Source organism: Myotis lucifugus, unplaced genomic scaffold, assembly GCF_000147115.1.
Source record: "Myotis lucifugus unplaced genomic scaffold, Myoluc2.0 scaffold_190, whole genome shotgun sequence".
Taxonomy (NCBI): Eukaryota; Metazoa; Chordata; class Mammalia; order Chiroptera; family Vespertilionidae; genus Myotis; species Myotis lucifugus.
Window position 1 is genome coordinate 1,940,577 of NW_005871238.1, and position 23,994 is coordinate 1,964,570.

Sequence of the window (23,994 nt, forward strand, 5' to 3'; positions counted from 1 at the left end):
GGAAGTGGGAGGCTTCCGCGGCGTCGGGTACTTTAGGGGTGGTGGGGTGCGGTTGTTGTGAGGAGTCCCAGGTCCTCCCCTGACCTTTCTGTGCCTGTTCCCCTGGCCCCGGCTGCAGGGACCGACGGGACCGACACCGCTCCAAGAGCCGAGATGGGAGCCGCGGGGATAAGTCGGTGACGATCCAGGCTCCAGGGGAGCCCCTGCTGGACAATGAGTCCACTCGCGGGGATGAGCGGGTGAGCGCCAGGGGGGCGAGGGGCAGGTTGGTGTTTCCAGACTGACCCTGGGCAAAGCGGAGGCCCACCAGAGGGGGGCGCTGGAAGGCTGGCCCAGCTCTGGAAAGGCGGGTGTGTCTGTCCCAGGGTCAGACACTGTTTCAGTGGAATTGAGGGAATCTCAGTAGAAATCCCTTTGGAAGCAGCAGTCTCGTTCTTCCTCATCTTCCGAGAGGTGGGGGTGACCTGGGCTGTGTAGGGGATTCCCTGGTTCCTCTGGCCAATGCTGGTCCGTCAGGCTCCTGGGAATCTAGCATAGGAGGGCGGGGGCTGGGTGGGGCCTGGGGTCTGGGCAGCCCTGAGTTTTCTTGGAAGCCTTCAGGCGAGGCCACGCTGGCGCCCTCTGGTGTCGGCCTGCAGAACAGCATCGCCTGGGTGTTGGGGAAATGAGATGCGGGAGGAGTGGAGGGGGGAGGGGAGGGAGGAGAAGTGAGGCCGGGGTGTGGAGCCAGGGCTGGGAAGAGTTCTCCAGGACAGGTTACTCCTGCTTTCACCTGGTGGCCCGCTGTGCTCACCTGCTAGGGAGGTCAGTAGGCAGAACACCGATCGAGAACAGGGCAGAGCTAGGATGCGAGATGACTAGATTGCCTGTGTCTCATTCCTCCTCTTTCTTCTTGAGAGCATCTTGTGGGGCAGGAGATTCCCAGCCCTTTTTTTTTTTTCTCTCACAAGAACTTGTTGTGACTGACATTGGGAATTCCTGGGTCTTGGGGACGGATCAATACCGGATGCAAATGCTTTTTCTCCCGTTTCCGCAATCCCGTCTTCTCCCCGAGACTTGGCCTCTGAGTTCTTGAAGTGACCCTGAGGTGTGATAGGCTCACCCGCTGTTGGGAGGCGTTCCCAAGCCTTGGTCCTTGGGAAGCGCAGGCGCTGTGTCTGGGTGAGGAGTGGACCCTGGCTCTTGAGCTGAAAGTGGTCAGTGCATCCACTTTCTACTTTCAGGTCGTTCTCCTCTCTTGTCCATGGGAGAGGAGCCGCCTCAGTTTCTTAATCACGGACTCTGCCAGGCAGGCCCCGGGGCTCAGGCGTGTAACCTAAATCCCGGGTGTAGGATGTGACTCCATAGCCCAGGCCGTCCAGGAGTGGAGAGGTGGACACTGCCCACTTGTCGTCTTGGGCTCCTCTGTGAGATGGCATGTAGCCTCTTCAGAGAAACAGCTTGAGTGGACCCCACTCAGAAAGGCATCGGGGGGCCCCGGCCTGTCCACCCCCTTGCCTCCAGGAAGAGGCAGCCCTGTGCTGTGGGCATGGAGCTGGCCCAGCAGAGCTGGCTGGGCAGACCGCAGAGCCCGGGGGGTCCTAGTCTGACCAGGTCCCCACACCTGCACTAATCATCCACCTCCCCATGTCCCTCCCCCCAGTGTCCCCTTTTCTTCACCACATTGCTCTTCTCATTCACCCCCTTAGTCAGAGCTTAGTCAGAGCCTCGAGTGGCTCTCAGTGCCCGGAGGAGAGGCATTTCTTGCTTCGCCTGGCATTGTAGGTCTCCTGTCTGCTTTGTCTGATGAGTGTGACCTCAGGCCCCAGTCACTGTCGAGCAGCTTCCTTGGCATCTCTCTTGTGCCCTCTGCTCTGAGGGTCATCTGTGCATGTGCAGTTCTGCTGCCCTGCTGACCAGTGTGAAGACCCCCAAGGCCCAGGTCTCAGGCGTCCTCTTGCAGAGGCCCGGCGTGGACGCAGTCCCTCTGATGGCTTCACACTGGCTGATTAACCTCTCTTCTTCCTCCCTCTCCTCTCCCGCGCTTCCCTCTGTCTTTCTCCCTCGCCCTCTCTCCTGTTGTCCTCGCCCCCTTTGCTGTAGGATGACAACTGGGGGGAAACGACCACCGTGGTCACAGGTACTTCAGAGCACAGCATCTCCCACGATGACCTCACGCGGATCGCCAAGGACATGGAGGACAGTGTCCCCCTGGACTGCTCCCGTCACCTGGGGGTGGCTGCTGGCACCACGCTGGCGCTGCTCTCCTTCCTCACCCCGCTGGCCTTCCTGCTGCTGCCCCCTCTGCTGTGGCGGGAGGAGCTGGAGCCCTGCGGGACCGCCTGCGAGGGCCTCTTCATCTCCGTGGCCTTCAAGCTGCTCATCCTGTTGCTGGGCAGCTGGGCGCTGTTCTTCCGCCGTCCCAAGGCCTCGCTGCCCCGCGTCTTCGTGCTGCGTGCCCTGCTCATGGTGCTTGTCTTCCTGCTCGTGGTCTCCTACTGGCTCTTCTACGGGGTGCGCATCCTGGACGCCCGGGAGCGCAGCTACCAGGGCGTGGTGCAGTTCGCCGTGTCGCTGGTGGACGCCCTGCTCTTTGTGCACTACCTGGCGGTGGTCCTGCTGGAGCTGCGCCAACTGCAGCCTCAGTTCACGCTCAAGGTCGTGCGCTCCACCGACGGGGCCAGCCGCTTCTACAACGTGGGCCATCTCAGGTATGAGCGCCTGGGAGCAGGCGGCTGGGCCTGGGGTGGAGGCTGGGGGCACCGCAGGGCGGGTAGTGCGATGTTGGGGCTGGCGGTGCTGGGCTGGGCGGGCCGTGTGGGAAGCAGTTCAGTACTTTGCACGTAGGATGTTTTTGACAGTGTTTGCGGCTTGAGGCGCAGGGTCCTGGGACGAGATGGGGTGAACAGATGAACGGACAAGCAGAGATCTCAGAGAGGGGTGGGCCAAAGAGGCGAAAGCTGTGGCACAGACAGGCTTTTGGGAGTCGCTTTACTATTTCTTTCTTGGAGGCGCAGCCTCTTGTGATCGCAGGGTGAGTGGTCACTGAGATGCGCTGGCCAGAGGAGGGACCCTCAGAGCAAAAGATAATGAGGGAAGCTCTTCAGCCCGCCCCACCCCTACTGTGGGCAGGACGCTCCCAGACCCTGCAGAGTGTCAGTAGCACTTCCTGATCCTATAGGGCAGTGGTTGGCAAACTGCGGCTTGCGAGCCACATGCGGCTCTTTGTTCCCTTGAGTGTAGCCACGAAGTTTCAATTGCACTGTACGTGCACGCCCGCACATCGTGTTTTGTGGAAGAGCCACACTCAAGGGGCCGCAGTGTGCCGACCACTGCTATAGGGAATCTTGGGGGGAATCCTGAAAGGGATGAGTGACCCTTGGCTGGGGACCCAGGCCCACTGCCCTTTCTCCCCTGGGCTTCAGTACGGCAGGGAAGGACTAGGAGGCCCAGCCCTGGGGAAGGCGTGGGAACCGGGTAAGTAGACCGCAGGCCCTGAGCCAGGCTTCTTGGAAGCAGCTTGTCCCTGTCCTGTGTCCTTTCCTGCCCTACCAACCTGCCCTGATGTCTCCCTTCCCCTGCGCCCCTTGTCTGTCCCTTCTCCCTTCCCCTCCTGTGTCTCCCCCACAGCATCCAACGCGTGGCAGTGTGGATCCTGGAGAAGTATTACCATGACTTTCCCGTCTACAACCCTGCCCTTCTCAACCTGCCCAAGTCCGTCCTGGCCAAGAAAGTGTCTGGCTTCAAGGTGTATTCCCTCGGAGAGGGTGAGCGGCCCTGCTCCTCAGCCCTCCTGGTCTCTTCCCCAGCAGGACTCCAAGCTACCTCCGCCCTGTTCCTCTCGCCCCCTCCTTCCCTTGCTTTCTCCTTTCCTCGGCCCTTGTCCCCGATGCTTCTGTTCTGTCCTTTGCCTTGACTCCAGGTGGCTGGTCTTAGCTGCTGATCCTACTTGCTGTCCCTTTATGCCATGGTGTATCCCCCAGTCTGGCTCCTCTGCGTCTGCTCATCTGCCCTGGTCCTAAGCCCTCGGCTCTCTGAGCTCCAGAACCTCCTGCACTGGCGAGGAACTTGTGCAGAGCTTCTGCCTCCAGTGCCACCTGGTTTCCAGGGGGTCTCTCCCAGAAGTGGCCACCAGGGTTGGGAACAGGAAGTATTGTTGGGGGTGGTCACGGCTGCCTCAGATGTGTCAGATTGCTGTCTCCAGACTTCCTGCAGCGAAAAGCAAGGCCACGCTCCCCAGTAACCATCTCCTTTCTCTCCTGCTCCTGTGCAGAAAACAGCACCAACAATTCCACGGGCCAGTCCCGGGCTGTGATTGCTGCGGCAGCCCGGAGGCGGGACAACAGCCACAATGAGTACTACTACGAGGAGGCAGAGCACGAGCGGAGGGTACGCAAGCGGAGGGCCAGGTAGGTCTCTGGGGGGGCAGTAGGTGTGGATGGGCTCAGGAGAGGAAGATCATCCGGGTTCTGTAACTATTGGAAATAGACAGGTGAGCAGTGATAAGGGTGAGGGTGTATATTCGTGTCCTGTTGTTGCCAAAGCAAATCACTATGAAGGCAGCTCTATAAAACAACGCACATCTGTTCCCTCACAGTCCCTGTGTCAGGTGGGGTTCATTGGACCTCCATTCAGGTCTCATAGGCTGAAATTTGAGCCTGGGTTGTCTTCCAGGCTCACTGGTTGCTGGCTGAACCTCGTCACCTGGCCTTGTAGGCAATTCACAGCATGCAGTTTGCTTTCTCCTTGAGGGGCTCTCTAGCCTGAAAAACTGCTTTCAAAGGGCTCACATGATAAGATCAGGTCTACCATAACAATCCCGTGTTTTATGTATTTATTTTCAGGTGAGAGGTAAATCTCTTTTTAAATTTATTTTATTATTGAGAGTATTACCCATCTCTCAACCTTCCCAGGCCTTCACCTGTTTATTGTCTGTGTCCATGGGCGATGACTAATTTGTACGTCTAAATCCCTTCACCTTTTTCACTCATCCCCCCAACCATCTCCCACTTGGCAACCTTCAGAATGTTCTCTGTATCTGCGAGGCTGTTTCTGTTCTGCTTGTTTGTTTATTTTTATTTATTTATTTTTTAAATTTTATTTTTATTGATTTCAAAGAGGAAAGGAGAGGGAGAGAGAGATAGAAACATCAATGATGAGAGAGGATCATTGATTGGCTGCTTCCTGCACACCCCCTACTGGGGATCGAGCCTGCAACCTGGGCATTTGAGCTGACGGGGAATCAAACTGAGACCTCCTGGGTCATGGGTCAGTGCTCAGTTTCTGAGCCATACTGGCTGGGCTCCCTCCTGATATTAAACCACCACATGTGAGTGTGGCACCAGCCGGTTCCTTGATTCTACCCCGAGTCTCTGTCCCTTCTACCAGTCTTGATGTGCTTCTTCTTTAATTCCCTAGTTGTAGGATTTCCATTCAGCTAGATTTCAGGTGGTTCTGAATGATGGTTGTTCTGTATTTTAGTGGTAATTTTGATGTGGCAGTGAGTACTGTGTTTATCTATGTTTCCATATTGACCGATCACCAGTCCAATCTCGTATTATTATTTTTTAAAATATTTTCTATTGATTTTTTTTAGAAAGAGAGGAAGGAGAGGGATAGATAGAGAGATAAAAACATGGATGAGAGAGAAACATCATTGATTGGCTGCCTCTTGCATGCCCCATTGGAGGATCAAGCCCACGACTGGCATGTGCCCTGACTGGGAATAGAACCGATGACCTCTTGGTTGATGGGTTGACACTCAACTACTGAACCACACCTGCTGGACCCAATGCTGTATTTTAAAGTCAGCTGATTTGGCACTTTAATTTTATCCTCAAAATGTGCCGATGTTATTGAATCATCGGCAGTGGGAACCTGGCAGAGGTGGATGGAGGCATCTTTGAATTCCACCGACCACAGTGGGCCAGGGACCCAATGAAAGGATGTGAACCTCCTCTGTGACAGCAGGGACTGAGGCTGATGAGATCTCCTGCCAGCAGATCTTGAAAGCTTGCTCAGCAGATGGTACATTTTTACCTGCGAAAATGAGGGTCTCCTGCCAAATCTTGGTAAATTCATAAAGGCTGTCCTCACTGCTTCCTTTTTCCCATTCCCATTATTATGTGAATTTAAGTCACACCTGAAGAATCTTTCTTTCTTTCTTTTAAACATTTTTATTGATTTCAAAGGGGAAGAGAGAGGGAGAGATAGAAACATCAATGATGAGAGAGAATCATTAATAGGCTGCCTCCTGCACATCCCCTACTGAGGATCGAGCCTGCAACCTAGCCATGTGCCCTTGACCGGAATCAAACCCGGGACCTTTCAGTCTGTAGGCCGACGCTCTATCCACTGAGCAAAACCAGCCAGGTCTGAAGAGTCTTTCTTGCTGCCAACTGCTGTCAGGCCCCACCTGGGTCTGTCGGGGTTTCTCCAGGGAGGACAGAGGTCTCAGCCCCTCCTCCCACACGGATCCCCAGGTCTCACGGGGGGAAGGTAGCGCTAGCCTGTCCTCCCACAAGCCTGGTGTCCTCTGCACTGGATCAAAGAGCATCAGCCCGTTTCTGCAGCATTCCAGTGTGTTTCCAGTTGTCGTAGAAGTCGCTCTCATGGAAGGAAACCAGAGATGTGCCCTGCTCCCTTACCTTCTGCCTTGCCTAAGGTCTTTGGGTCTTCTCCAGGGCCACCACCATTCTTGGCCTAGAAGGACCCTTTCCTTCCCCATTACCCGGGGTGTAAGCAGAGGAAAACTTTCCCCTTGGTTCACCTGAGACAAAAGGATCATTTCTGAAGGAACTTCACTGAGACAATTAGGAGAAGGAAAAGAATAAACAGAGGGACTGTTGATGTACACAGATAACCTGTCGGTGCGCACAGGTTTCCTTAGCCCAAATCCCGTTCTAAGCTATTTGAAGGGCTTCCGAATATTGGTGTTGGTGTGTGTCTCTCTGCTTTTAATGTCAATTGGCTTATTTTTCCTGTTCCCCTTTAACACTGTGTTTCTGAGATTCACTGATGTTGCCTACAATATGCAACGTGTGCCATCCTATCTTTGCAGAGCAGTTCATTGAATCCACACAACATCCTAACCACTATTTGGATTATAGTCATCTTCCTAATTTTTTTCATTTTGTTGGATAAGTAATATCTTATTAACATTTTAAATATCTCTAATTACTAGCAAGTGATTAATTCATAGTCTTTTTTTAGCCTTTTAGGCCTCTTGTGAATTGTTTGTTCATCTCCTTCGCCCATTTTTCTGTAGTGTTTTGCCTTTTTCTTCTTGATTTGTAGCAAATTCTTTGCATTCCCTCCATCCTCTGCCCTAAGAGATTTTCATTGATGTTGTCCATGCTGTTGTGGTTGAATAGAAATCTTCCATTTTGATGTAGTTGTATCTATTCATACCACCCCCCCACCCCCCGAAGTGTGATTTGAGCATCTTATTTAAGAAGGCTTTTCTTAGCATTTGCTGCAATGCTGGTCTATGCTGGTCTTTCCCATAGCACAGTTCTTGATTGGCTCTCTGGGTTTGACATTCGAATGCTCTCTTTGAGTCCCTGGGCCGTGCTCACTGAACTCTACAGCTGTTTCCTGTCCCCAGTGGGGAAAATCCTTCGCCTTCCCCCAACAGCAAATGCTTATGCAAATACACATAGTCCCCAAAGCCCAGTCCGAGGCTGCAAATGGGTTCCCATTGCTTCCTCAAGAGCACAAAGGCCTGAGCTTGTTCTGGATACTGAGGGCGGGAGCTGGGGGAAGATGAGAGGTGGGCGTCTGCTCCAGACCCCTCCTGTCCCCCAGGCTTGTGGTGGCGGTGGAGGAGGCCTTCACTCACATCAAGCGGCTGCAGGAAGAGGAGCAGAAGAACCCCAGGGAGGTGATGGACCCCCGGGAGGCGGCCCAGGCCATCTTCGCATCCATGGCCCGAGCCATGCAGAAGTACCTCCGGACCACCAAGCAGCAGCCTTACCACACCATGGAGAGCATCCTGCAGCACCTGGAGTTCTGCATCACCCACGACATGACGCCCAAGGTGCATGCTCCGCCTGCCCAGCATCCTCTGCTTCCTCTATGCTGGCCCCTTCTTCCCAGCTCCCTTCCCCCTGTTCTCTCACTTCTGTCTTTACTTTCCATCTTTCTCTCCCTTCCCTTCCCTTCCCTTCCCTTACCTTCCCTTACCTTACCTTCCCTTCCCTTCCCTTCCCTTCCCTTCCCTTCTCTCCCCTCCCCTTCCCTTCCCTCCCCTCCCCTCCCCTCCCCTCCCCTCCCCTCCCCTCCCCTTCCCCTCCTCTCCCCTTCCCTCCCCTCCCCTCTCTACCTTCTCATAGTCTCTTCTCTCATTTCTACCCCATCCACCCATCTCTGCATGGGGTGAAGTTCTTAGTGGTGAGGAGAAGGGAGAGCTTTGGGACCATTTGGGGAAAGGCTGAGACCTGTTTCTCATCTCTAGAAAAGCTCTGAAATTTCCAGATCTAAAACCCCACCTTCACCCCTCACTTCCACCAGGTTTTTTTTGTTCTCTTTGAACCATTTTGAGCCATTACCCACCCCTCCGCTCTTTGTCCACTTCCTAGTCTCGCTTCCCCGGAGCCATCCTGGTGCATGGGTGACTAAAGATGTTGCACTTTAACCAGGATGCCTCTAGCTTTCTGCTTGTGCCAACCTATTTGTCACTAACCATGCCAGCTGGGTGGGGAGGAAGGAGGAATGAGGAAAGGCTTGCCCGGACCATCCCATGGTGTAAGGGGGAAGAGCAGAGGATGGTGTTAGGAGAGCTGAGTTCCAGTCCTGACCCTGCTGAGCCACATCACCTCTGTGGGCTCCCACTTCCTCGTTTATAAAGCAAGGGTCTGACACAGACCATTTCAGCCTTCCTCCCTCTGACATTCTGAGACCAAATGCCCAGTGAGCTGGGGTCTGCTGGCTGTCTTTGGAAGCGGAGTCCCAGGGTATGCAGGGTGGCGGGTGGGTGGGAGAGCTTCCGACATGCTCCTTCTCCCCTCCTCAGGCCTTCCTGGAGCGGTACCTGGCAGCCGGACCGACCATCCAGTACCACAAGGAACGCTGGCTGGCCAAACAGTGGACACTGGTGAGCGAGGAGCCGGTGACCAACGGCCTTAAGGATGGCATTGTTTTCCTCTTAAAGCGCCAGGACTTCAGCCTGGTGGTCAGCACCAAGAAGGTTCCATTCTTCAAACTCTCCGAGGAATTTGTGGACCCCAAGTCGCACAAGTTTGTCATGAGGCTGCAGTCTGAGACCTCGGTGTGACTGTGTAACAGCAGTGGGAGTGGGAGACGGGGCTCCGGGGACGCTGGGAAGGGCTGGGCGCTCAGGTCCAGCCCCTTTCCTGCGGCCTCGCCCTCTGATGTTTTTTTTTCTTTACTTGAATTAACTTGCCCCTACCCTGTCTCCTCCCCTCTTCCTATTCACCCCAGGTGAACCTGGAGAGACCACCCTGCTGTCATCAGTACCTGGGAAGTTCCCTCTTCTCTGCCCCCCTCACTCTGTATCTGTCCAGGCCCTGCAGGAATCAGTGCCTCTCTCCCTCCCTCTCCTCTCCCCGGATGACTGTCTTTTCTGAAAGTGCACAGGGCTCTCCTGAGCCCCCACTCTCGAACCCAGGTTCTCGTGGCTGTTCTTTCCAGTGGCTCCTGACAAGGTGCCTCTGGGGGACACAGACATGACTGCAGAGAACCACGGTGCCAAACTCCTCCAGGGCAGCAGCTTCCTGAGACCTCCAGATGGCAGGTGATTCGCCCCTCCTGCTGCTCCCCCACCTGCAACAGGTCCTGAGTTCCTGGGGCAAGGGCATGCCTGTGTCCCCCCACGCCGCCCCCAAGTTAGGGGTCCCCTGCCAGAGTGATTTCCTTCCAGCTGTTAGAGCCTCCCGAATCCAGCCATACATATGCAGAGCAAGGGAAGATGCCTTCTTCACCCTGAAATCTCCACCGTCTGTTTCTCACGTGTATGGTCACACGTGACCACGGGCAAACCGAGACAGAAACCAGCTGTGACCTCCTTTCCTGGGTCCCCGCTTTTTATGGCTCTTTCCTGGGTAGCCCCTGAGGGAAGGGCAGGAGAGATCCCTGCCCCCCACTCCACTGTGAACATCTCAGTGGGCCAGGTTCCCCTTCCCAGCAAAGGGTGACATGTAGACTCCTGCACAGAATTCATTGCCTGTGGGCCCCAACCCCACCCGGTGGTCCTAGGCAAACATTTTTCTTTGTTCCACCAGCCACCTCCAGTTTCGATGTCTCTCCCTTCAGCTCCAGAGACCTGCTGTCTCATCTCTTTCTTGGGGGGAGCCCGCAGCTCCTCCTTGTCCCCTGCCTTAAGTCCACCTCTTTGTCTCAGGGGTCTCTTTTCCTTGGCTGGCCAGGGTCCCCTCCTCTTCTCCCTCTGCCTGGTTCTCTGGGCTCTGGTCTCCCTCTGTATTGGGGTGAAAGACCAGGATTGCTGCCTTTTGTGGGTATGTAGCCCCTTACCCCATTTAGCTCTCATAGTCTTTGCACCCAATCTGAATTCTTGACAATTTCCATCTCATTTTGAGCAAAATGTGCTGGCCCTCTAACACATAGATTCAGTGTAAATCTGAGCCTTTAACCCATGTAGTTTTAGCCAGGGGGTGGGGTGGGGGGAGGACAGAACTGGGACGCATCCAGATACCTCCAGCCAGGACCCACGTGGCAGACCTTTAAGGTGGCTGGGCTGGAGTGTGCCTCTGGGTCTGTCCCCTAAATAAATCAGTGTCCCCTACAGGCCCGTCTATCCCTGGAAAACTCACTGGCTGTTGCCTTGCAGAGAGCTACTTGGGGTCAGATCCCCAGGGAAGCCTCAGCAGGGAGGCTTCCTCTCTGGCAGTCCTGGGCTTGGTGGAGCCTAGCGATGGGCGTTTCTCCTGCTGTCCTTTCTGGAAAAGCACATCTGCCCCCCTCCCTCACCTCCCCCACCCACCACTTACTAAGCAAGGGCTCTTCAGCCAGGGCTCACCTTAGGCAGGGCCGGAAGTCTGCCACCACCTGGGGCTGTGGGTTTGTGGATAGACCTGAGCGAAGGACATCCTCTCCTGGGGGTATGGGGAAGGTGTCTTTCCTTCCAAGACCTGGTTTTGGAGGAGCCCCTCTGGGTCACATTTCTAAATACCTCGCTATCCTGGAAAATGGGGCCCGGATGGTGATTGCGGTCATTGCCGCTGTGGGCAGGAGTGGGACCTGTGGTTTGAGGACTGAGGTGGAGAGGGAACCTATTGGGGGTCTTAGTTGCTGCCCTGGGTTAGGGGCAGGGAGTGTTTATTTTAAGAACCTGCCATGTGTTGAATCACTGTGATTTCTTCATTCCTTTCTCCTAAAGCAAAAAGAAAGTTCCCCCCAGCTCTCCGTATGAGCACTAAGGGCCGTGACTGAGAATGATAGTGTTTTGGTCCTTTGCGTCACAACTGTGGTATCTTTATCTTCTTTGATTATTATTATTATTTTTTAAAATGTCAGGATGAATTGTCAAGTGTGTGGCTGTGTGTCCTTTCTTCTCCTCTGTGGGAGGTTGTCTTCATGCTGTGAATTGCTGTGGGGCGTGCAGCTGACTAAATCCCTCTGAGCAGTGTCCTTCACTCATTCTTCCCTGTGGGGGCGTGCCCGCCTCTGCCCCCACCCCCAGGGGATGCAGTGGCTGGGTCTTTCCAGCGCCCTTTCTTTCTATGACTTCATGGCATCCTGGTGCAGCCCCTTCACACCTCCTAGGCGCTTCTTTTCATCTCTTTGGGACACATACCCTCCTCCGTCCCTCCATACCAGGACACTGTGCCTCAGTCCTTCACCTACCTCGCCACTCTGCGGCTGTCCCCATTGTTCCCTTTCTCTAAACTGCTCTTCGCGATCTGTTTATTTCCCTTTAATCTCATATTTCTTCCCATCCCCCCCCATTTCAGCCCTTCATTTCTCGCTCCCCTTCCCTCCCCCGAATTCCTTTCACAAACCCTGCATTGTGCTTGTCGTCAAGCATCAGAGACGTTGGGTCCCTGACCTTCTCATCTCAAACACGCATTTCCCAGAGTCTGTGCTTCTTTTCTGTTGGGCCCGATGAGTCCCCTGACCCTCCGTGGTGTCTGTCAGTCTGTCTTGTCATTCCTCGGCTCTCCCCACGGGCAGCATCTGCTGATGGACTTGGTCCTGGTGTGTGATTGTTGTGACTCGTTCTGTGCGCGAAGGAAGGGGGCTTTTTGAGTCCCTTCCAAGTGAGACTGTAAATGTAGAATTTTCTACTGTTGGATCTAGATTTTTTTTCTTTTTTCCTTTTTTTTGGGGGGGGGAGGGTGGGAGGGTTACAGAACTGAGACCTTGTGCATGCATGTAGAAAATTGTAAAATGTAAATTTTTTTTAATATATAAAATGCTTGTTTTTACAGTTTGCAGTGAATCTAAACATTATGGCAGTTTTAGGGATTTTTTTTCTTAACATAGGAACTAAAACTGTACAAACTTTTTTTAAAAATATAAAATAAAGACATTTGACTTTTGTGGGGGCATTTTGTTGTCTTTCTTTTTTTATAGAGAGCAAAGAGGGTCAGGCAGGAGTGGATAGATGTGCCCCTTGTTAGGGCATGGCTAGGCCAGGAGGGGGCAGTGTGAGTTCATTAGCACTCCATTGTTCCTCAGATGAAGGCACAGGAAATTGTCTATTCTGAGAAGAGACAGATGGGGATGGGTGGATGGTTATTGGCCTAAGGAGGAAGGAAAGAGCCATAAGAATTTCAGGGAATCATTTGTTTTAGTCAACAGTGACAAGTCATCACATTTCATTATGAAAAATCCCTGAAGTATATTTCTTATTTCTAAATATTTTATTTCTCCCATTATCTCTTCAGTCTTTCAGGCACTGCATGAAAGAAAGTCTAGCAGTAGTCATTTATTTAAAATGAAAATATCCAGTGGGTGTTGCGCTTGTAATCAAGTATCAGAATGCCTTTCAGCTCCACTGAGACCCAAGCTTCTCGGTGACTTTGAACAAAATACTTAGCACATAAGCAGCTTCTTTTTTTTTTTTTTTTTTTAATATATTTTATTGATTTTTTACAGAGAGGAAGGGAGAGAGATAGAGAGCTAGAAACATCGATGAGAGAGAAACATCGATCAGCTGCCTCCTGCACATCTCCCACTGGGGATGTGCCCGCAACCCAGGCACATGCCCTTGACCGGAATCGAACCCGGGACCCTTCAGTCCACAGGACCCAAGCTTCTCGGTGACTTTGAACAAAATACTTAGCACATAAGCAGCTTCTTTTTTAAAAAAATATATTTTATTGATTTTTTTTTTTTTTACAGAGAGGAAGGGAGAGGGATAGAGAGCTTGAAACATCGATGAGAGAGAAACATTGATCAGTTGCCTCCTGCACACCCCTCCTGGAGATGTACCCTCAACCAAGGCACATGCCCTTGACCGGAATCGAACCCGGGACCCTTCAGTCCACAGGCCAATGCTCTATCCACTGAGCCAAACCGGTTTCGGCCATAAGCAGCTTCTTAAGGTTAAAACAAATAAGCAAATGTAAGCTTTCCTGTGTGGAGGTACCTGCTTCCTAGAGTCAGTCTTCCTCTCCCCACCTCATGCTTTGCCAGGCTTTGAGGACGCAGGGACAAGAGACGAGGTCCTTGTCCTGGAGGAAGATCCAGCCTATAGCATGGACAGGCCCAGTGACTCAGGTGAGGCGGCGTGGCCTGGTCACAGGCAGAGCACAGAGGAGCCCTGGCTAGACGGCCAGGAGCTCAGGGAGCCTTCAAGAAATTTAAGGAGTTTTAGAATCAAGAGAGGGTAACACAGTTTCCCTGAAGGGAGGGGATTTATTTGTTTTATTTACCTAAGTCTTCCTAGCATTTGTACCAGTCAGTTCCTCACATATAGTTGGTGCTCAATAAGAAAATTGTTGAATGAATAATGAATTAAAAAAACAAACAACACAATAGGGACATACATGCAAAAGGGATCATATACTTCTTCCTTTAAAATTGTACTCAAGTCTTTCTCATATGAAAACAAACAAAAAACTTCCCTTGAAACTACAACCCCCATTCTTAGGACTTTTCTTTTTGTAACGAGGCTTACAGTTTCACTTACTGTCTTAGTTTACCTCAAATCCAGCTTTTGAGTTATTGTGACCAGATTCCTAGCATGCCTCCCAAATTATTCTTTCTCTTAACGGGCAAATAAAATAACTGCTTTTAGTTTAGCGAGTCTTTATTCAGTGCCTAGGATGTTCCAGCCTGACACTGTTGGTGGCAGCAGGAACCGCACCAGGTGGAGTCAGACCAGATCCGGGTACTTCAACAACCTTCGGTACTTGGGTTCCGGCTAGGAAAAAATTCAGAGCCAAGATTCAAACTACAAGAGGACATCTATGACAATAAAAGCATAATATGCAAATTGACCAAACGACTGAACAGCGGAACGACCATCTGGACAACCACGCTATGACACCCACTGGCACCAGGCCAGCCAAGGTGTGTGGGATGCGATTGGTCAGGGGCCCCACCATCACCCCGTGATCGTCCCAAAGAGGGAGGTCCAGGCCAACCACCAGTGGGCTGCGGCAGGTGGGCGGGGCCTCCTTCTGTGGGGTGCAATCGATTGCCCCAAAGAGGGAGGCTCCGGCCACCCAGTGGCAGTGCTGCGGGCGGGTTGGTGGGGCCTCCCTCTACAGGGTGATAGATTGCGGGGCTCCCAGACTGCGAGAGGGCACAGGCTGGGCTGAGGGGACCCCTCCCCCAACTGCATGAATTTCATGCACTGGGCCTCTAGTTTATAAAATCACAGAGGTAAAGAAGTAATTCATAGAAGAAATGGGCTTAGGAAATAAGTTACAGAGGCAAAGGAAGGGCCCATGGAGCTTGGAATGAGGAAGCTAATGGTAATATGTCACGGGGAATGGGGGAGGGGGAAGGGAAAACCGAAGGCAGGTGTGCTCCCGGGAGAGTGAGCAAGCTGGGTCTTCCATTCTAGGGGTTTAAGAGTGGAGGTTTTAGGGGAAGTCCCAGGAAAAGATCTTAATAGAAGATTCAGCAGTTTTCCAGGTGTGTCCTTTCAGGGTCTAGGTCTCCACTGATTGCTTGGTCTGTGCCAGGGCAGAGGGTCATTAGTCAATACAGCTGGTTCTGAGGTCAGCTGCAGTGTTGCTTGTCTGGTTTTGCTGCTTCTCTGGGCCTGGAGCTGAAATACTACTGAGGCCTCGATGTTATCTCCAGGGAGGAAAAGGCGAGGGTGTCCAAACCACATGACTAGCGATATGCTACCAGAGGAAGGACCTACCCTAAATTGTCCATTGCTAGGCACTCAGGGCTGCCCACTCTGGTGACCTTCTGTACCTGGCCCATCATCCTTGCTCTGCTCATGTCTGTCTACCACATTCCCCCCTCAAATATCTTGGCTCTGAATTCTGTCAAAGAAAAGGGGCACAGGTTCTCTTCTGTAGCTGCTTCCTGTTGAAGAGGGATGATATTTTCCTTCAGAGCCAAGAGATCCTTGATTTCTATCAGAGGGATGTGGAGGCCTGGGCATAGAAGGAGGTTGTGATGGTGTCTAGCGGTAATATTTCCTGAGTAGGGCTTGTTACAAATTTCAGGATTATTGGAGCAAAAGTTAGAATGACAAGAATTATGACAAATGGTCTGATAAAAGAAAAAACATTTTAATTTCAAGTCAAAGGATGGGAGAAAAAGGAAACAGTTTCAAGAGTTGTAGTCAAATATTTAAGAAAATTAGAAAATTTCAGGATTCAGATTAGTTTATAGGTGAAAAAGAAAGCTTGTAATTGAACTAGTCTAATATTTGTAACTGTGTATTAAAGGCTATTGAGACACAATTTTCCCCCTAAATTAACTTCATTTTTATTAAAGAGCCAAATTAAAACCAACCTATTTACTGTATTAAGTCCAGTTCCAATTTGGCCTGATTATTTGTATAAACAATTGCTCTTTTAAATCTGCTTTGCTGGAATCTCATGATTAAGTTTTAATTAGGCCCTCAGGGCAAATAAGCTAAGCCACCTGGCTGCCATCAGGTTTTCCTGCAATACCTATAGACTTGGGTGAATTCCTCAAGTTCTTGAGGTTCTCAAAATATCTTGAGGTTCCTTCCTTGCCATCTCTCAGGAACACAACCTTCATTCCTTACCTGGAAAGACTGCCATGAACCATATCTCTATATATAAAAGCCTAATATGCAAAGTGTCCCCTTGGGAGTTCGACCAGGAGTTCAATCACCCGCTATGATGTGCGCTAACCACCAGGGGGTGGCATGGAATGAAAGAAGGTCCCAGCAGGCAGCCTGCAGCTGCTAGGGACCCTACCCATTCACAAATTTCATGCACTGGGCCTCTAGTGAATAAATAAGGTACCAGGCCATTTCTCCAAGGGCTTCTTATTAGCTTTAAAGTCAGTCTTCAGCCCTAGCCAGTTTGGCTCACTGGATAGAGCATCGGCCTGTGGATCAAAGGGTCCTGGGTTTGATTCTGGTCAAGGGCATGTACCTTGGTTGCAGGCTTCTCCCTGGTCTTGGCCCTGGTCGGGGCTCATGCAGGAGCCAGCCAATCAATGTGTTTCCCTCACATCGATGTTTCTCTCTGTCTTTCCCTTTCTCTTCCACTCTCTCTAAAACATCAATGAAAAAATATCCTTGGGTGAGGATTAACAACAACAACAAAGTCAGTCTTCATCCTTAATGCTTTTTGGTGACATCCAGAATCCAGGTCTCTCTCAGACATGACATTCCAGCCAAAGCCGTGGTTAATAAAATCACAACTGGAAACTGGTCTTATTGAATTCAGGCAAAGAACATATCGCCATGCCTCACTGATTAAGAATTGCCAAATTCTGGAGGGATTAGGTAAGTAGTCTCCATCTCATTCAGCCTCAATTCTGGCTGGTTTTTACAGCCTGAAGTTATGGAGACTTCTGTTCCTGGCACTGGAACCCTGGGCTGGGGGGCTGTATGTGGGGCTGGGGCCCTTTGCTCCTCAGGGAGGACCTCCACAGCTGAGATATTCCTTCTGACTTTTATTCCCCATGCGTGGGTGTGGGACCAGTCTGTTCATGACTCTGCCCTTCCTATCAGTCTTTTTTTAAAAAAATTTATTTTATTGATTTTTTTTTTCTTACAGAGAGGAAGGGAGAGGGATAGAGAGTTAGAAGCATCGATGGGAGAGGAACATCGATCAGCTGCCTCCTGCACACTCCCCACTGGGGATGTGCCCGCAACCAAGGTACATGCCCTTGACTGGAATCGAACCTGGGACCCTTGAGTCCACAGGCCGATGCTCTATCCGCTGAGCCAAACCGGTCAGGGCCTTCCTACCAGTCTTAATGTGGCTTCTTCTTTAATTCCCTAGTTGTCAGAGTTTCATTCAGCCAGATTTCAGCTGGTTCTGAATGATGGTTATTCTGTAGTTTAGTTGTAACTTTGATGTGGTTGTCAGAAGAAGAGAGTACCTAGTTTACCATCTTGATCTGAACGCCATGATCATTCTAACAGATGCAGAAAAAGCATTTGACAAAATTTAACACCCTTGAGGGAAGGTAGGGGAGGGTGGGGGTAAGGGGGAGAGATCAACCAAAGGACTTGTATGCATGCATATAAGCCTAACCAATGGACCCAGACACCAAGGGGGTGAGGGCATGAGTAGGGGGGTGGAGGGGCAGTGGGGGATAAGGACAGATATGTAATACCTTAATAAAGAAAAAAAATTTAAAAAAAGATAAACATCAACTGCAAGAAAAAAAAATTAACACCTTTTCATGATAAAAGCCTTCAACAAATTAGGCATAGAGGAACTTATCTCTACACAATATATGAAAAACTTACAGTGAACGCCATAGTCAGTGATGAAAAACTGAAATCTTTCCCTCTACAATCAGGGAAAAGACAAAAATGACTGCTTTTGCTACTTCTATTCAGCATAGTAATGAAAGTCTTAGCCAGAGTAATTCAGCAATAAATAAATAAATAAATAAATAAATAAATAAATAATGATAAAAGGCATCCAGAACAGAAAGGAAGAAATAAAATGATCTCTGTCTGCACATGACATAATCTTATACTTTGAAACCCTGAAAGACCTCAACAAACACTGTTAGAACAAACAAAATCAGTAAAGTTTCAGGGTGCAATATCAACATACAGAAATCATTGCATTTCTATAATGAACAGCAAACTATCTGAAAAGGAAATTTAAAAAAACACAATTTCATTTGCAATAGCATTAAAAAGAATAAAACATATCTGTTCTTGTGCCAGTACCAGGCTATTTTGATTCCAATGGCTTTGTAGTGTAATTTGATATTCAATATTGTGATCTCTCCCACTTTGTTCTTTCTCAAGATTGCTGTGGCTATTTCAGGTCTTTTTTGGTTCCATATAAATTTGTGGAGTATTTATTCTAGATCTGTGAAATATACCACTGGTATTTTAATAGAGATTGCATTGAATCTATAGATTGCTTTGGGTAGTATGCACATTTAAAACTACTATGTCCTGTAGTTTTCTGAATACAGGTCTTTCACCTCCTTGGTTAAGTTTATGACAAGGTATCTTATTTTTTGTTGTTGCAATCATACATGGGATTGTTTTATTTTTTATTTTTTTTGTCTTTCTTTCTAAGAGTTCATTATTGGTGTACAAAAATGCCATTGATTTCTGGATGTTAATTTTGTATCCTGCTACTTTGCTAAATTCATTTATTAAATCTAGAGGTGTTTTAATGGAGTCTTTAGGATTTTCTATCTACAATATTATGTCATCTGTGAATAATGACAGTTTTACTTCCTCCTTTCCAATTTGAATTCCTTCTAGTTTTCTTCTTATCTGACCGCTGTGGCTAAGACTTCCAGTACTATGTTGAATAAGCGTGGTAAAAGAGGACATGCCTGTCTTATTTTTATTCTTAGGGAAACTGAAACTGGGGAGCGGGCCTAAGAAGGCAGTTGAACATTCTTAGTGCTGTCATGGAGGCGGGAGAGGCTCCCTCCACTGCTGCTGTGCTTGCCAGCCATGAGCCCGGCTTGTGGCTTAGCAGTGCTCCCCCTTTGGGAGTGCACTGACCACCAGGGGGCAGCTCCTGCATTGAACATCTGCCCCTGGGGGTCAGTGCGCATCATAGCAGTTCAGTTGATTTGCATATTAGCCTTTTATTATGTAGGATTTGTTATGTTTTTATTTTCAGAGAAGGGGAGAGGGAGAGAGAGCTAGAAACATCAATGAGAGAGAATCATTGATTGGCTGCCTCCTGCATGCCCCACACTGGGGATTGAGCCCACAACCCAGAGATGTGCCCTTGACCGGAATTGAACCCCGGACCTTTCAGTCCACAGGCCTACGCTCTATTTACTGAGCCAAACCAGCTAGGGCATAGCAGTGTTATTTAAAATAGCTACGATCTGGAAACAACCCAAGTGCCCATCATGGGTTGATAAAAAACTCATACACTTACACCATGAATGCTACGCAGCTGTAAAAAAGAAGGATCTCTTACGCTTTGAGACAGCATGGGCACCCAGAGAGTATTGTGCTAAGTGAAATAAGCAAGTCAGAGAAAGACAGATATCACATGATCTCACTTATATGTAGAATCTAATGAACAAAATTGATGAACAAAATAGATCCAGAGACATTGAAGCATGCAACAGACTGATGAATTTTAGGGGGAAGGTGGGCGGGGGGAGGAGGAAGAGATTAACTAAAGAACTTATATGCATATATGCATAACCCATGGACAGACAATAGTGTGGTGAAGGCCAGGGAGGGGGGGCAGTGCAGGAGCAGAGTGGAGGGAATCAATGGGGGCGGGGGGAAGGGAACATCAGTATTACTTTCAGCAATAAAACTAAATGAAAAGAAAAGTAAGAAAAAGAATAAAAGGTTTAGTAATAAATTTAACCATGGAGATAAAAGACTTGTACACTGAGAACTAGAAAACATTGTGAAAGGAATTATAGAAGACACTAATTAGTGAAAAGTCATCTCATGTTTATGGATTGGAAGAATTACTATTTTAAAAATGTTCACACTACCCAATGAGAACTATAGATTCAATGCAATTCCTATCCATCATAACAATGGCTTTTTTAAATAGAAGAAGAAAACTCATTCGAAAATTCATGGGAAATCTTAAGGAACCCTAATGGGCAAAACAATCTTCAAAAAGTTGGAGGGCTCACATGTCCTGATTTCAAAATGTACTACAAAGCTACAGTAATTAAAATGGTGTGGTCCTGATATAACACAGACTTAGACATCGACTGAAATAGATTGGAGAGCCCAGAAATACAGTAACCCCTTGATATATATGGTAAAATTATCTTTGACAATGTGCCAAGCACATTGTCAGGAAAGATTGTCTCTTCAATATATGGTACTGGGAAAACTGTATATCCACATTTAAAAGAATGAAGTTTGCCTCTTGTTTTACTAGTATACTATCATAAATATCAACTCAAAAGGGATTAAAGAGTTAAACATAAAAGTTGAAACTGAAAAACTTCTAGAAGAAAACATAGGAGAAAAGCCTCTTGACATTGGTCTTGGCAATGATCTATTGAATTTGATACCAAAAGCAAAGGCAACAAAAGCAGAAAAAGAGAAATGGAATTACATCAAATTAAAAAGCTTCTGCATAGCAAAGAAGACAAAAAAATGAAAAGGCAACCTATGGAATGGGAGAAAACATTTGCAAACCATACACCGGATAAAGGATTAATATCCAAAATATAGCTCTGGCTGGTGTGGCTCAGTTGGTTGAGCATCATCCCATGCACTGAAAGGTCACCAGTTCTATTCCCAGTCAGGTCACTTGTCCAGGTTGTGGATTCAATCCCCATTCGGGGTGTGAACAGGAGGCAACAGATGATATCTCTCTCTTACATTAGTGTTTTCTCTCTCTTTCTCATTCTCTCTTCCTCTCTCTCTGTTTTAAAAAAAACACACCAAAATATTTGAGAAATTCCCCAAACTCAATAGTAAAAAACCAAATAACCCAAATTTAAAATGGGCAAAGGATCTGAATAGAAGGCATGTAAATGGCCAACAAGTATATGAAAAGGTGCTCAACATCACTACTCATTAGGGTAATGCAAATCAAACCCACAACGAGATACCCTCTCACACCTGTTAGGATGGCTATACAAAAACATAAATAAAAAAATAACAAGCATTGGTGAGGATGTGGAGGAAAGGGAACTCCTGTACACTGTTGGTGGGAATGTAAATCGGTACAGCTGCTGTGGAAAACAGTATGAAGTTTCCTTAAAAAATTAAAGAATAGAATTTTCATATGGTCCAGGAATCCCACTTCTGTCAGTTCAGGAGAATGTAATTTAATAACAACAGCAACAATAGCTAACATTTATTGAGCACTTTCATGAGCTAAGCACTATGCTAAAGACTTCAGGTACATTATCTAATTTAATTCTCACACAATTTTATAACACATTCATTTATTTAGTTAAAATATTTGTTGAACATTTTCTATGTGCTAGTCAGGGGTCCTCAAACTACGGCCCGCGGGCCACATGCGGCCCGCCGAAAACATTTATCTGGCCACCAGGTGTTTTTGCCGCCGCTGCCTCTCCTGCTTAGCAGCCGACTCATCCCGGGCCCGCAGTGCGCATGTGTGGAATGTCTGAGGGACAGTGAACTGGCCCCCTGTTTAAAAAGTTTGAGGACCTCGGTGCTAGATACTGTGTTAGATGCTAGGGAAACAGTGATAAATAAAATTATTATGGCCCTTATTCCTGGAAAGTTTATGGTATAGTAGGAGAAACTCACATTAAACCAATAAAAATAAATATGTTTTGACATATGATAAATGACATGGAAGTGTGACAGAAAAATGGGGAGAGCACCGGATAGAGAGGTCTGAGAAGGTCTCTTTTAGAAGGTGACATATGTAAACTGAGGCCTAAAGAATGAGGAGGAGCTGAGCAGGCAGTGGTGGGGCCTTAAGGCAGATGTGAACAATTCTACCTTAAAGAACTCTTTCCTTAATGGAGGAGCTGAAAGAAGATCAGGGAGGATAAACAGAGATAGCGGTGGGAGAGTGATAATAGTTCAGGCTGGAGGTGAGCCAGAGACCATCCAGGGTCATGCAGATGCAATTTCATTCTGAGTGCATGGAGAAATATTGCAGAGTTTTAAGCAGACAAGTGAGAGATCTGATTTATATTAAAAACACTACTCTAGCTATCTTTTGGAAAATGGAGTGGAGGGAGGTAAGAGCAAAACTGGGGAGAGTTGTTCAGTTTATTGTAGTATTCCAGGTTAGAGATGATAATGATTAGATATAGGATGATGTTGAAGATTTGTAAAGACGTGGATAAGGTTCAGATATATATTTGGAGGTAGAGTCCAAAGGTGATACAGAAGCTGAAGTCAAAGATAACTCAGGTTCCTGGTTTGAGTAATAGGGCTGATGTATTACCACCCTCCTTTTTCAGTCTAGGAGACCAAAGCTCCAAGAGCTTAGGTAGCATGTTCCAGGAGATAGTACATGATTTGAGCACGAGTCTATCCAATTCCAAACACAACACACATAATCAACACATTGTATTGTCTCCCAACGTATCCTCTCCTGAAGTAATCATACTCATTTGGCTCACACAGACAAAGCCATCTCATGTGTCACAATTCTGCTGCTTTCTAAAAGGAGAGAAGTGGTTGTCTTCTGAATTAGAGTCTCTCTATCAACCATAACTTCATTTGCGTAGTTACCAAAGGGAAAGTCAATATCCAGGCATGTTATCTGAAGCATGTTTTGTCCTGGAACAGATTAGAAAATGTTATTTGGATCAAGGGCTGCAAATGATGTTATTCCTTAACCCACTGTACTCCATGTCTGTAGATGCAAGCAGCCGAACTTCCCCACACGCCACGTGTGTCTATTAAAAAAAATGGTTTCCCTAAGTGGCAGCCCTGATCAACTTTAAAATCATTTTTCATGAGAATTTTCAGCTGAAAATATCCAAGAACACCGAATTGTAATATATTTTTTTATTATTATTTTAATATATTTTTTATTGTCTAAAGTTTTACATATGTCTTCTTTTTCCCTAATTGACCCCCTCCCCACAGCCAGTCCCACCCCGGGCAAGCCCCCACCGCCTCAGTGTCTGTGTCCATTGGTTATGCTAATATGCATCAATATATTTATTTTTATACTATCCATTGCAAATTGATTTTTAAAAAAATATATTTTATTGATTTTTTACAGAGAGGAAGGGAGAGGGATAGAAAGTTAGAAACATCGATGAGAGAAACATCGATCAGCTGCCTCCTGCACACCTTCTACTGGGGATGTGCCCGCAACCAAGGTACATGCCCTTGACCGGAATCAAACCTGGGACCTTTCAGTCCACAGGCCGACACTCTATCCACTGAGCCAAACTGGTTAGGGCTCAAATTGATTTTTTAAATTAAGTTCGAAATATCATGGCAGGTGGGAATGGTTTCCACTTTGGAGGCATGGCAGTTAACTGGTGTTTGACCTTGGTAAGCAGGTTCAAGTCTGAAGGACTGGAAGTGATCATCCTAGATATTCAAATTCTGTTTCCAGGCAGAAATCGCGCTCTGTTGTCTCCCATGGGATCAGGAGAAGATGTGTCATTCCTGAATTCCTTTGAGACATTTCAGCAACTTAGATGACGTTGTCAAGAACAGTTGCCCTGGAAGGAATGGGCTTATTTTAATGGGAAAAAGAGGAAAATGAAATAGGTTAATAAGGACCAGAGCCCCAGGCCAGACCCCATGGCTACACAGGAGGTCTGGAGAGCACTAGAAGGCAGATAAGAATATTGATAGATAGCATACGGCAGAATTAAAACACAAGTAGGCTGAAAACTCAGATATGCATGGTGATTCTAATACAACAAAACTTTTTGGATATGTTTTGGTGATGTCCTGAGACTTTCTGTATTCTGCTGGCATTATTCATCTATAAAATGGCTCCTTAACTTTTTTTTAATTAAAAAAAATTTTTT

At 48.2% G+C, this 23,994-nt stretch overlaps 1 protein-coding gene across 1 annotated transcript in view; it reads left to right on the plus strand.

Annotated features, from left to right (window-relative positions):
* VANGL2 (VANGL planar cell polarity protein 2) overlaps nucleotides 1-12,493 on the plus strand; it is a 48,257-nt gene extending 35,764 nt beyond the window's left edge. Inside the window, exons 6-11 of the mRNA XM_006096943.3 lie at nucleotides 119-239; nucleotides 2,083-2,690; nucleotides 3,610-3,746; nucleotides 4,253-4,388; nucleotides 7,786-8,017; nucleotides 8,993-12,493. Of these exons, the coding sequence (XP_006097005.1) occupies nucleotides 119-239; nucleotides 2,083-2,690; nucleotides 3,610-3,746; nucleotides 4,253-4,388; nucleotides 7,786-8,017; nucleotides 8,993-9,253 (1,495 nt within the window). The 3' untranslated portion in view covers nucleotides 9,254-12,493. The remainder of the gene's footprint in view (nucleotides 1-118; nucleotides 240-2,082; nucleotides 2,691-3,609; nucleotides 3,747-4,252; nucleotides 4,389-7,785; nucleotides 8,018-8,992) is intronic.
* The last annotated feature ends 11,501 nt before the right edge of the window (nucleotides 12,494-23,994 follow it).